Here is a 12,964-nt window from a genome sequence, read left to right as displayed (position 1 = left end):
ACTCATCTATATAATCCACATTTTTGTATTCTATTGCCTTTCTTTAGTATTTTTTATTCTCTTGTAATAAACCTTAGTCTGACCTACCTGCGGCTGTAGAAACTGAATTTCCCCAGCGTGAGGATCAATAAAGTTTTATCTCATCTTATCTTATCTTTAGTCTATTTCTTCAATGTGGCCCTAATACTCTGTTTTTTCAGAACCCGAGGTTATCCAGCTTTTGACGAAACAACTGTGTATTTAACTGTGCACAACCTGATCTAATCTTTGCTTTGGACTTGGAGCGACACTGTGTAACGCTCAGTGAGCAACAGGGTTTATGTGTGTTCGATAAGAGGAGGTGTGCAGACGTGGCGTCATCTGTATTTACAGTCTGTGAGGTCAAAACACTGATTGCAGTTTTCAGGAGACGTGTTATTCAGAGAAGGAAACACTTCACACCGACTTCACCTCAGCACAAAGGTTTCCTGAGGCTCCAGCATGAAACAGTTTATGGATCATAACTGCAGAATTCATGAAGTCATAAAAGGGAGGATCCCGTGAAGTAATATATATATATATTCATCAATTCTGTTTGTGTCATGTCTATCTCCTCTGTGTTCTCAGTCCTAATGCAGCACTCAGGCTGCGCTTCAATCACTTTGCCACCGAGTGCAGCTGGGACCACATGTACGTCTACGATGGAGACTCCATCTACGCCCCTTTGATTGCCGTCTTCAGGTAGGCACCTGCTACTCTGAACAGGAGCAAGGCTGCGGGGGAGGGGGAGGGAATGGAAATGACTCAGATGGCCTTTGGCAAAGCTTCAAAAGTGCCAACAAATCTGCACTTGAGCTGTCACATGACTCCAAACAATGGGCCTCGTAATTACCATCGTGCCGCAAAACCACGATAATAGAAAAGAAAATATTGCAATTACTCAAGCTGGGGGGGGGGGGGGGGGGGTTTAGCGTCTCTTTCATTTGACACGAGTTCATTGAAAACACTAATAAACCTGGATTTGCAAACATCCCTCTCTCTCCCGGGGTCCACTGAGGTTTATCTCCTGGTGAGAGTTTAGTTGCTCCCACGATACGAGGCGACTAATTAGGTCTAATGCAGGAGAGAAAAGGATTTGGGTTTTTTAATAAACACAGCTGAGACTGGTGGAGTGTTATTATTTCCAGTAATCTTGCATTATTCAGTATTGATTGGTTGGAAGAAAAAAAACAAAACAGCTGTAGAGGTGGCAGGGAGGAGGTTTGGACTCGGGATCATTATGGGAGAGGGTGGATTTGCATTGCATTTATTAAAGTGCACGTCTCTCATGAGAAAGAGACAGGATGGACAAATAAGCCCCCCCCCCCCTCCACACACACACACACTGAAAAACCTCATCAAAATAAATAAAATCGAGATCTGCTCTGAGACGTCGTTCCACTTTAAAGCTAATCACGTCCCTTTTTGAGCCGGGTTCCTGAAATGGACTCATTTCATCGTAAAGCTTTCAGACCAGTGCTGATAAAATACAGCTGCATTATAAAATACTTTTTATTATTAGCATTTGACTTCTTCTTCTGTCTCTCTCTCTCTCTCTCTCTCTCTCTCTCTCTCTCGCTCTTTCCTCAGCGGTCTTGTCGTGGCAGAGAGCGGCGGCAATGAGACGGTTCCCGAGGTGGTGACGACCTCCGGCTACGCTCTGCTGCACTTCTTCAGCGACGCGGCATACAACCTGACCGGCTTCACCATCACCTACTCGTACGTGTGATTGGCCGTCAGCTCCCTCGGTGTCGGGCCTGACGCCAAACACTGACCTGGGGACAGGGCTCTAGAGATGATTGGGTTTCATTTGGAGGTTTAATCGAAGTTAAAACAAAAGGGTTAAGTCTCCGATAGATTTAGATTTTTTATACGTGGGGCGGTGTGGCCTAGGGGGTAGAGTGGGCTTTCTCCAACATGAAGGTTGCCGGTTCAATCCCCACTCTTCCCCATCTGCATGTCGAAGTGTCCTTGGCCAGATACTGAACCCCTAAATGGCCCCTCATAAATGTTGAGTGTACTAAAAATGTAAGTCGCTTTGGACAAATTGAAGCTAAATTACATCCAATGCAATGTTATATGAATGATGGATGAAGTGACTTTAACCCTTCACGGTGGCCATCTTGCCTACGTAGCAGAGGGGGGGGGGCATGAACGTGTTTTCAAGCTTGCGAACATGGCTGCAGTCAAACCCAAGATTTGTTAATACTTGTTAGTACAAACTGTTACTTCTTGTTGAATATTTCCGTCTTTTCTTGCAAATACGTTGGTGAAACTTCACGTAGTTTTTGAGATTTAGTTTTTTTCGGGACAAACCAGAGACTTTGCAGAGCAGCCATCTGCTTGTAGTTGTCACAGCCCAGCCGGTCTTAAAACTGCAGGGGGGTGCACGTTGCTCAGGCCAGAAAACCCTACCGGCTCCTTCGGGTGAGGGCGTGGAGGCAACTCTTGGAACAGCTACTTAAAGTATCGGATGACCGTCAGAAAAAAAACCTTGTTCAAGATGAAATAGTTTGAGAAACGTCAGTGAGACGAACGCTGGAATGCTTTAAAATCATCAGACTAATGTTTATCATGTGAAATAAATCCCTGGGTTCTGTTTCCTCACGTCCTCGAGAGTCGCTCGCTCAGAAACAGTTTGAGTTTAGACGACGTCCCCTCAAACCACCAGGCTGCTCTACGACACCACGAGGAAATGAATGATATGTGTTTGGCTGCAGTGAGGACAGTTAGTACAGTCACACAGCCCCCAGGCCACACACACACACACACACACACACACACACACACACACTCACACACACTGAGGGGAGGTTAAGGTTGCCATGACGACCACCTTGTCACATCAGCAGATCAGCTCAACTGAAGGATGGAGGAAGACTCTTCTGCCTCTGGTCCTCGACTCCTTTTCCTCCACCTGTCGGCTATGACAGATAATCATGTGATTATGATGTAATTCAGGCTCCAAGGTCTCAATGTCCAGTGATCTCATGTTGTAAGAATCTAGTTTCTCGTCTTTAGTAGAAAGGGGATTTTATGCCGGGTTAAAGAAATGCCTCACGGTACTTCAGGGACTCTACGCCTTTTCATTTAATCTATACTCATTTGACCCATTGTCTAAATACAAATATGGCTTGGTCGAGCTTTAGATAATTTACTGCAAAGAAGCTTTTTAATGACCTCAGTTGGGATAAATAAGGCCATGTGGGTATGCAAATGAATATGAGTCATTCACGTTCTCTCAGTTTAACCTTGAAGAACTTCCTGGACTTCCTGTCTAATTGTGTCTCCCCCAGGATCAACTCGTGTCCCAACAACTGTTCGGGCCACGGCAGATGCGGCGCGGCCACCTTGGCGTCTGGCCGCGTGTACTGCGAGTGCGAGGACTACTGGAAAGGAGACGCCTGCGACGTCCCGTACTGCAGAGACAACTGTGGCAGCCCGGACCACGGCTACTGTGACCTGACCGGAGAGAAGCTCTGCGTCTGCAACGACAGCTGGCAAGGTAACGGAGGAGTGGACGAGGGGGGGGGGGGGGGGCGAGGTGAGGGAGGTTGAAGAGAGACGTCACTCTGTCGCAGCCGGTATGGAAATATGTCTCTGTGGTCTGGAGAGAATGGATTTTGTGTTGTTCTAGTTTCAAACTGGACGAAAACCATTGACTGTATATAAAGATGGACGAGGCGTTTCCACTTCCTCCCACTATACAAATATACAGCCAAATATACCCTGTATATACGGCTACTGCCATCTTGAGCTCATGATGTAATTTGGTCATAAACGCTTGAACATACATAAGTATATTTGGAACTACCATGTTTGAGTTATATATATATATAACTTCATTTTTTTCAAGTTTATTATTATTATTATTATTGTTAATCAATCATGGCGGTTAACCCCCATTTTTACAGCCTCCAATAAGGAATTAAAACCAAGGGCGGCCACTAGAGGGCGATCAAGAGGACTTGGCTTCACTTTTGGGAACTGTCATGTCGGCCATCTTTTTATACAGTCTGCACCCGAGTGTTTCAACAGCACTTTGATGGACATGTGATGTTAATACAATATATAAGTGTTTCTTATACTTACAGCCAAATCAAGGTGTTTAAGATTCAACCCAGTTGATGTGAACAGGCACATTTAAAGTCCAGCGTGATGAACCTTCACTTGATCAGCTGTCCTAACGACAAACTTTATTTATCTTCTTTATCTGTTTTGTTATTATCGTGAAAAGGGAAAGAAAGAGAACGTGACAAAGGGAGGAGCAGTCGTCTTCCTGTTTACACTCATATTGTTATTTTTAATGTTATAACAAAAAAAGATGTAATATCCACGGAGCCGAATATATGAGGCCTCATTATTTCTTTATGTTTCATTTGTGAGCTGCTCTCGAAGCAACTTTATGATCCGTGACATCCTAGTTTCTGATTGACAATAAATTCCACACTTGTTTTCTCCATTTTAAAAAACAAAGTACATATCTTGATGCAACCAGAAGTTATTGAAAACTCCATAAAAACAACAAAATGTTGTCATCCGCTGAAGGTTTTATTATTTGACAAGTTTGTACTTTTTTAAATATTTGTTTGCTATATTTCTTTGTTATTATTGTATTTTGGCATCTAACAAAATACATTTGTAAAGATTCTGTCAAACAACCTCGATGGTGATGCATGTGCAAAGGGGGCGTGGCTTCACAGACTAATGAGGGACGTTTTTCGATAATGAGAGAAAACAACTTTTAATATACATCATTATAGTTTCTATATGTTTTTGAAGACTTCGAAAAGTCACATATCAAACCTCACTGGACAAATATAAATAATATATTCAAATAGTGATGCTCCAAATTAATGTAAAAAAATGAAGATGGTGTTCCAACTTAATTTGTTCTTAACGTTAAATACTACATTGTAAAATTCTTTTGATGAAAATATTGAATTATCTTCTGTCCTGCAGTTTGTGTCCAGCTGTCAAATGAACCAATATTAAATCACAATGTGAAGCTTTTTTAAATGTAGCTGCAAGTTGTATTCAGATGAAAGGTGAAGCTCTGCCCCCTCTTGGAAAAACAGTGTAAGCACAAATAGAAACACTGAAATTAGTCAAGTCCCTTTAAACCCTTGAAATATCAATTTTAATGCTGTTTTACATTATTTTAGCTACATTCAAATTAAGAACCTGGCTTACTTGTACATTTCTGAAGCTAATTTCCATCAATGTATTATTCAAAATTTTACTTTTACCTTCACCAATTGATTTTTGGAATGAAATTCAAAATCGATGAAATCTTAATTGTCTCTCAGAAGACGTGTGAGGATGAATAAAAGAATAAATAGCAGCACCGAATGCAATCATCTGAAATTTTGAAGCGTTAAACGATGAATGTATGTGTCTCTGATTTGTTTGAAATGAAAACGTTCTGGACACAGACACATGTTAAAGCCTCGATAGTGAATCACAACATCAGTGTGCAATAGTTATGCACATTAACTGAATTATGTACACAAATTCAGAACCACATTTCAACAAATGACTATTTCATGCATAAATGATTCCTTCACGTCTTTATCCCATGAAATTAATATTTATTTCTGCCTCTAACCAAGAAATTGAGGTTAAACAGTTATTATAGGTGATGTGAGGATAGATTATATTGGATCATTTCAATATTGTTATCAATCTTTAAGGACAGTGATTTAATTTAGCAAATATTCTCGACCCGATAAAATACAAAGATCAGCAGGTAAAGACATGAGTGAGTGTGTGTGTGTGTGTGTGTGTGTCTGTGTGTGTGTGTGTGTGTGTGTGTGTGTGTGTGTGTGATAATGAATCAGGTGAGCGCAGTCGACTGAGACAGTGGAGGTAATAAAGCTGCTGGTCTCCACAGCAACCGCCGTCTCACAGCAGAATATATGTTTTTGTGTTAATGAAAGGAGGATGTTCTGCCATTTGTCCTCCTCTGCTCATCCCTCCATCCCATCGCTCTGCTCGTTTCTCTGTCCCTCCTCTCTGCTCATCCCTCCTCTCTCCTCATCCCTCAATCCCTCCTCTCTCCTCATCCCTCAATCCCTCCTCTCTCCTCATCCCTCCATCCCTCCTCCCCTCCTCATCCCTCCATCCCTCCTCTCAGCTCATCCCTCCATCCCTCCTCTCTGCTCATCCCTCCTCTCTACTCATGCCTCCTCTCTCCTCATCCCTCCTCTCAGCTCATCCCTCCATCCCTCCTCTCTGCTCATCCCTCCTCTCTCCTCATCTCTCCATCTCTCCTCTCTCCTCATCCCTCCATCCCTCCTCTCAGCTCATCCCTCCATCCCTCCTCCATCCCTCCATCCCTCCTCTCTCCTCATCCCTCCTCTCAGCTCATCCCTCCATCCCTCCTCATCCCTCCATCCCTCTCCCATCCTTCCATCCCTCCTCTCTTCTCATCCCTCTATCCCTCCTCTTTGCTCTTCCCTCCATCCCTCCTCCATCCCTCCTCTCTGGTCATCCCTCAATCCCTCCATCCCTCCTCTCTGCTCGTCCCTCCATCCCTCCATCCCTCCTCCTCTCCTCCTCCTCTCTGCTCTTCCCTCCTCTCTCCTCATCCCTCCTCTCAGCTCATCCCTCCATCCCTCCTCTCTTCTCATCCCTCCATCCCTCCTCTCTGCTCGTCCCTCCATCCCTCCATCCCTCCATCCCTCCTCCTCTCCTCCTAGTCTCTGCTCTTCCCTCCTCATCCCTTTATCCCTGCTCAGAGAGGTGCAGTTCAGTGAATCAGTGTCTCTCATTCTTTGTTTCTACTCATGTTTGCATTTCGCTCTCGTTTGTTTCCCACTGAATAATAACCACTCATCTGTATGGGGCCAGCATGGTGGCAGTATTATTTGTGTGTGTGTGTAGAGTTGTGTACCTGTGTCTCACTCTGTTTGTGCCTTTTCAGATTTCTAATCCTTTAAAATATCTGTACTGAGGTCTGTTCATGTCATGACAAACCTGTAGAATATGAGTGGATGAATGTTTAAATGTTTCAAAAGCTGGAAAAACAGACATTTCATCAGTTACAACTCAGACAGATCTCACATTTTGCATGTGACTATCTGTTTTTTATCTGATGAACAAGTGAACATGTGGCACAGAGAGAAAAGTTGAGTCAAGGCTTAAATTAACTCAATAACCATATATCCTGGTTCATACAGACCACAGATCTGTTTATAAATCCACTAAAGGGCGCCAAAGTCACACAATTATAGAATACTTCTCATTCCTTTGACAAGGTCATCTTTTTGCTGTGGCTGAGGTTTCTAACTAACGTATGTTTGAGGCTATTGAAAGATGTAATTTAAATCAGATGTGTCTCTTCTTCCTCTCTCCTCTTCCTCAGGTCCAGACTGTTCTCTGTCCGTCCCGTCCACCGAGGCCTTCTGGACGCTGCCCAGCGTCAAGCCGTCAGCGCAGTCGTCGGGTCGAGCGTCCCATCAGGCACTGCTGCACTCTGGGCTCATGTGGGTGGTGGGAGGCTACTCCTTCAACTACTCCAACTACCACATGGTCCTCAAGTAAGTGTCGGCCCCGTTGAACTGGAGTCAGGCTCCAAAATCATCCTTAGGGAATATGTTCTTTGATAACCAACCTACTTTTCTGACATCAAAACATTTGGACTTTTTTAACACAGATCTATTTCGAGTTATTTGGAATGGCTGCATTCCATTTAGCTTCTCCAAATCCATGACTCATGCAAACACGAACTATTATCATTCATCCTCTGTCAAATAAATATCTGTAAAAATAGGAAACCACCAAATAACTCACCTGAGTATCACCGTGTTTTCAAACTTTCATCCGCATTGAAGTTGTCCAGCGATCATTTTCTCAGATACTTCCAAAGTTGCTAATGTGGCAACACATGTGCTTATGTCCGCTAAAGAGCTTTCCCCTGCGTCTTAAAGGGCCTAAACCTTTGTTACACAAAAGTCAGTAAAGTGAACTGTAAATGTAACTGAACTTTTTCATCATCGTTGTTGAAATCTCTTCTCTCCGTGCAGCTACAACCTGGAGAGCAGCACGTGGGACGCGGTGCCTGTGAGCAGCGGCCCTCTCCACCGATACGGACACTCGCTGGCTCTGCACCAGGTAACACAACTCAGGCTCTCACTCGTACAGTAACACACACTAACACAGCCCAGTGTGACTGATCCCAGGCAAGTTCAGGATTTCTTCTACGTTTTAATAAAATGCTGCAGTTGGAAGTTTCATATTTTAGCTTAACTTTTTTTGACTTAAGACTTGGGACTGTTTTGAATGAACCGTTCAAGTTGAAAAAATATGATATAATCCACAAATTACTCGTCTTTATGATACAATAATTATTTTCAAAGGCTCTCCTCTGCTGTGAAATCGACTCATTTCACATGATTTATAGAACTCTGTGAAAGAAAAGGCCCCTGATTCACTTTACCTGTGAAGACTCGACCTGAATCCTCCGGTCGTCCCTCTATCGATCCGTCAGGTCACAGTTCGCAGCGTCACATGATGCGTCACTGTCCAGATTGTGGGCCGCCTGCTCTTTGTGTGTGGAGGAAGTGGTTTAGTGAAGGACGGTGGAGAGAATGAAGACGAATGAGTGTTCCTCCGTAACGACGCTGAGATCTGAGCCAGAGGAGGTCGCAGTGTCCGACTGGAGATTTGTTGGAGGCAGTAACTCCGACTTGTTTACGGCTCTGGCAGCTCCAAGTTCAATCTCCCGCAGAAGAAGGTTTGAGAGGAATCACTTTGTCTCCTTCTCGTGAAACGTCTGAGAGGACGGCAGGAAGCAGAACATGCAGGTTTCATTCTGATCTCAGGGAGACTCTTCACCTCTCAGACCCGGATCTCTCTAATGAGACTCGTGTTGAAGCTGCTGCTCTGCTGACACTGATCTAAATGATCCATCAATGCAGATGTGGAGTAAAGTTTAGATTAAAGAGGGTGATGCTAAATTACCATGTGTCTCTTTTAAAATTCTGGGGCAGAGGCCTGTTCTCTGCTGACTCAGCAATTTCTTTCCAAGTACCTTTTAAAGATGTTCTGTTATCGCAGAGCGTCTCCTGCAATAACTTAAACTTTAATTCACTTTCACAAGTGTTGTCATTTGATCTGATGATTTTGTGAACTACTAGTTTTAATTGCTGCCTTGTGAAGCACTTTGTTATCTGGATTATTTAAAAGATGATGTTTAAATGTAAATTTATGTAAAAGTTGTCAAACTGTAAAACAAAATCAAACCTCAATTACATTTATTTGTCAACATCTTTGGAAGTATTGACAAAATTGTTAAAATTCATTTATTGGCTGATATATCTGATATTTTTTCACTCAGTATTATTGGTCACAGCCTCGGTCGGCTCTGGTTCTCATCTCTCAAAATATCAAACTCTCTTTATGCTCAACATTCATTCTCAAAGTATCCCACGCTGACCTCCCTGTGATTCTCCTCCTGCAGGATGACATCTACATGTTCGGTGGGAAGCTCGAATCCGGATCTGCCAACGTGACCGATGAGCTGTGGGTCTTCAACATCCCCCGACGCACCTGGTCCCCACGCACCCCCGCCCCGCCTCCTCCCTACGCCCTGGAGGGACACACCGCCCACGTGGTGGAGCTGTCCCCCGGCGACTCCGTGATGCTGATCTTCTTCGGCTACTCGCCGGTTTACAGCTACATCAACAAAGTGCAGGAGTACAACTTCAGTGAGTTCACCTGCTGACAACGTGACACAACTCTTTGTTAAGTGATTTTCATTTGGAATAAGATCTGAATCTCATCCTGATGAGATATTGTATATTACTTATATGATGGCCTTTATATACTGGATATGTTCCTGACCCTCATGTACCTATATACAGCTGCTGTTCGTTGCCTAGCCAGTAGATGGCAGTGTTGTCCAGCTCTGTAAACCAGCAGCTGAAATCTAACACACACAGACACACACACGCACACACCGTCATTAAGAAGATGTGCAGGAGAAGACAATGATTAATGAATCCTCCTCATTCCCTCACTTTCGTTCTCTTCATCCTCCTCCTCCTCTTCTTCATCCCTTCTCCTTTATCTCCCTCCATCTCTCTCCTCTCATCCCCGGCCTCGCCCCCTCCGACCCCCCCTCTTTCATCCATCCCTCCTGCTCGGCCTCTGTCATCTCCCTCACCTCTCACCCCCCCCACACCTGTCTGTCACTTTCATCTTCACCCCCCTTTGTGTCCTCTCTCTGACGGTGTCACGGCTGCACCGAGCGTCATCGGGCCTCACAGGCGGCGGCGGAGAGATGAGCGGAGGCGAAGTGCAAAATATGTGATAATATAATATTTAATCACCACTCAGAGAAGCAGGTTTGCAGCAATTAGCTGCCAGGAGTTAGATAAGAGTCGACCTTCTTCTGCTCCTATCTGTCTCTCTCTCTCGCTCTCTCTCTTTCTCCCTTTCTCTTGTTCTTTCCTGCTCCTTGTTCTCTCCTGGCCTGTGTCCTGTTGTCGGCTCCTGACTTCCTTTATCTTTACCCTTTATTTCCTGTTTGATTTCTCAATTCTCTGTATTTCTCTATATATCAGATTTTTAAGACTTATGTTGATATTTGAGATTTAAACAATACTTCATCACAAAGCAGCCAGTTAAATTGTTTCTGATATCAAATAGTTATGCAATTTAAATAGGTTTATTTTTGGATTATTATCTTATTTTCTTCTCTTTCTTACAAATTTGTCCCATTTGAGGAACAGAACAACCTCGAAAACTTACAAAACCATTTGTTGCTCTGAGTTTAAAACGATTTGAGTGTTTCATGGAGATATTCAGCCTCTGAGTGGTTTCCAGGTCCTTTTGTGTCTCAGCTCCTCTCAGTGCTCCTCCTGGTCTCGGGGGGGGTTCCTTGACATTGCCTCTGTCTTTTGAAGTTCCTCCTCCTCCTGCCGAGGCTTTGTTTGTTGTGTGGTCTTCTCCTTTTCAGACGATGCTCGGCTGATGTAATCCCTGCCTGTTTTTATTAGGATCTTCTGTGCGCCTGCATTAATCTGTTAACATCACACTGGTCTAATAAAAGGCTTTTAAATTCAGTAAACTCTCATTTCCTCTGGCCCCCCCGCTCCCTGTTTGGCTCTGTTCTTCTCTCCTCCCTCGCTCCATCTCACCTCCGGAATTAAAAGTGCTTTGCTTTCTGGCACAATAGTAGAAAAACCAGACTTGCCAAAGCCTCCTAAACTTTGTCTTTCAGTGATCGGCTCTTTTCTGCTCTGTGTGTCTCAGGATCGAACTCGTGGCAGGTTGTGTCGGCCGGCGGCGCGGTGGTCCAGGGGGGATACGGCCACAGCAGCGTGTACGATGTGTCCAGCGGCTGCGTGTTCGTTCACGGGGGATACAAGGCCCTGAACAACAACAAGTACGGTCTGGTGGACCACATGTACCGCTACCACGTCCCCACCAGGACATGGTGAGAGCTCCGGGAATAAAAACTCTGAACATTGATTCTACATTCGTCTGACAGCTGATTACTGGTCAAGCTTCAGATTGATTCTTCTTGTCAAATATAAATATTAACATTTTTTTTCTGTGTAATGCAGCTTTGATAATTTCACTTCAACACATACAATTTAACAGTTTAAAAAAACGAATTCTCTGAATCTAAGATAAAACGAATATGCAGTGGGACAGTGATTAGAACTAACATGCGGGCCAATCAGAAAGCACAGATGAGCAGGGCCGAGGATGAGTGTGAGACTAGAGGGAGACAGGAGGCGTGACCTCCGACGACCTCAGGCTGATGGATGAGTGAAAGAGGAAGCTCGGCTCCATCAGTCTCTCCTCTTCACTCACTCTCATGTGACCTGCTGACCGACTGGAATCAGCTGTCGGAGTCAGGCGTCACTTTGCCTCTGAAATCCCCAGACGGAAACATCGCTGGTTATTTCAGTTATTCAGCAGATCATCTCTGCTCCGTCAGCAGAAAGCTGGAGGAAGCTTTGATGGGGCATCCGTGTTGTGGTTTGAATCTCGTCCAGTGTCAGCTTCTATTCGTCTTTAGCAAACAAGACACTCAGAGGAGTCTCAGATCAGTTCTAATCGATTCTGATCAGTTTTTATCAATGACGACGTCTCAGTGTTTTGCTCTCAGAGAGAGAGAGAGAGAGAGAGAGAGAGAGAGCGAGAGAGAGAGAGAGAGAGAGAGAGAGAGAGAGAGAGAGTCTGTGGTGAAAGTCACTTTCTGCTGTAAACGAAGACACCACAGAAAGTCCCAACAGTTGGTCTCACTATGTGACCTTTGACCTCTGAGGTCACACACTGCAGACTGAGACCCCCTACCATGTCTGTGTTTAGTGTCTCCTTGTGTGTGTCTGTGTTTAGTGTCTGTGTGTGTCTGTGTGTGTGTGTGTGTGTGTGTGTGTGTGTGTGAAGTTTGAAAGGGCAGTCACCAGGTTGGAGGTCACAAACTCAAACGCCATCAGAAACATGGCACCACAAAAATAAAATCCCACACACAACTGAGAAATGAACATGTGTGTGTGTGTGTGTGTGTGTGTGCAGGTTGATCCTCAGAGAGAGTGGTTTGGCGCGTCACCTCCACTCGGCGGCGCTGCTGAGCGGCACAGTTCTGGTGTTTGGAGGAAACACTCACAACGACACGTCACTAAGCAACGGAGCCAAGTGTTTCTCTGCCGACTTCCTGGCGTACGACATCGGTGAGAACAAGTCTTATGATATATTATAATCACACACACACTCACACAAAGGCTGGCTCTGACTATCTACTGGGCTATCAACTTGATGGATGAGGTTGTGAGGTTGAGGAGTGTGTGAAGAAGAAGAGTGTGTGAGGTTGAGGGGTGTGTGAGGTAGAGTGAGGCAGAGGAGTGAGTGAGGAAGAAGAGTGTGTGAGGTAGAGGAGTGTATGAGGAGTGTGTGAGATAGAGGAGTGTGTTAGGAAGAAGTGTGTGAG

At 44.5% G+C, this 12,964-nt stretch overlaps 1 protein-coding gene across 3 annotated transcripts in view; it reads left to right on the top strand.

Annotated features, from left to right (window-relative positions):
* Positions 1–12,964, top strand: part of atrnl1a (attractin-like 1a) — a 163,393-nt gene that overhangs the window by 21,672 nt on the left and 128,757 nt on the right. For all 3 annotated transcript variants that reach the window (XR_009923973.1, XM_062401750.1, XM_062401749.1), the window contains exons 3-10: positions 607–720; positions 1,609–1,737; positions 3,315–3,523; positions 7,385–7,559; positions 8,046–8,133; positions 9,482–9,728; positions 11,278–11,461; positions 12,553–12,707. Coding sequence is in view for 2 of the 3 variants with exons in the window: in XM_062401750.1 (XP_062257734.1) it covers positions 607–720; positions 1,609–1,737; positions 3,315–3,523; positions 7,385–7,559; positions 8,046–8,133; positions 9,482–9,728; positions 11,278–11,461; positions 12,553–12,707 (1,301 nt within the window). In the remaining variant the exon portion in view is untranslated. The remainder of the gene's footprint in view (positions 1–606; positions 721–1,608; positions 1,738–3,314; positions 3,524–7,384; positions 7,560–8,045; positions 8,134–9,481; positions 9,729–11,277; positions 11,462–12,552; positions 12,708–12,964) is intronic.

This window comes from Platichthys flesus, chromosome 12, assembly GCF_949316205.1.
Source record: "Platichthys flesus chromosome 12, fPlaFle2.1, whole genome shotgun sequence".
Lineage (NCBI taxonomy): Eukaryota > Metazoa > Chordata > Actinopteri > Pleuronectiformes > Pleuronectidae > Platichthys > Platichthys flesus.
This window is presented reverse-complemented; position numbering and strand designations above follow the sequence as displayed.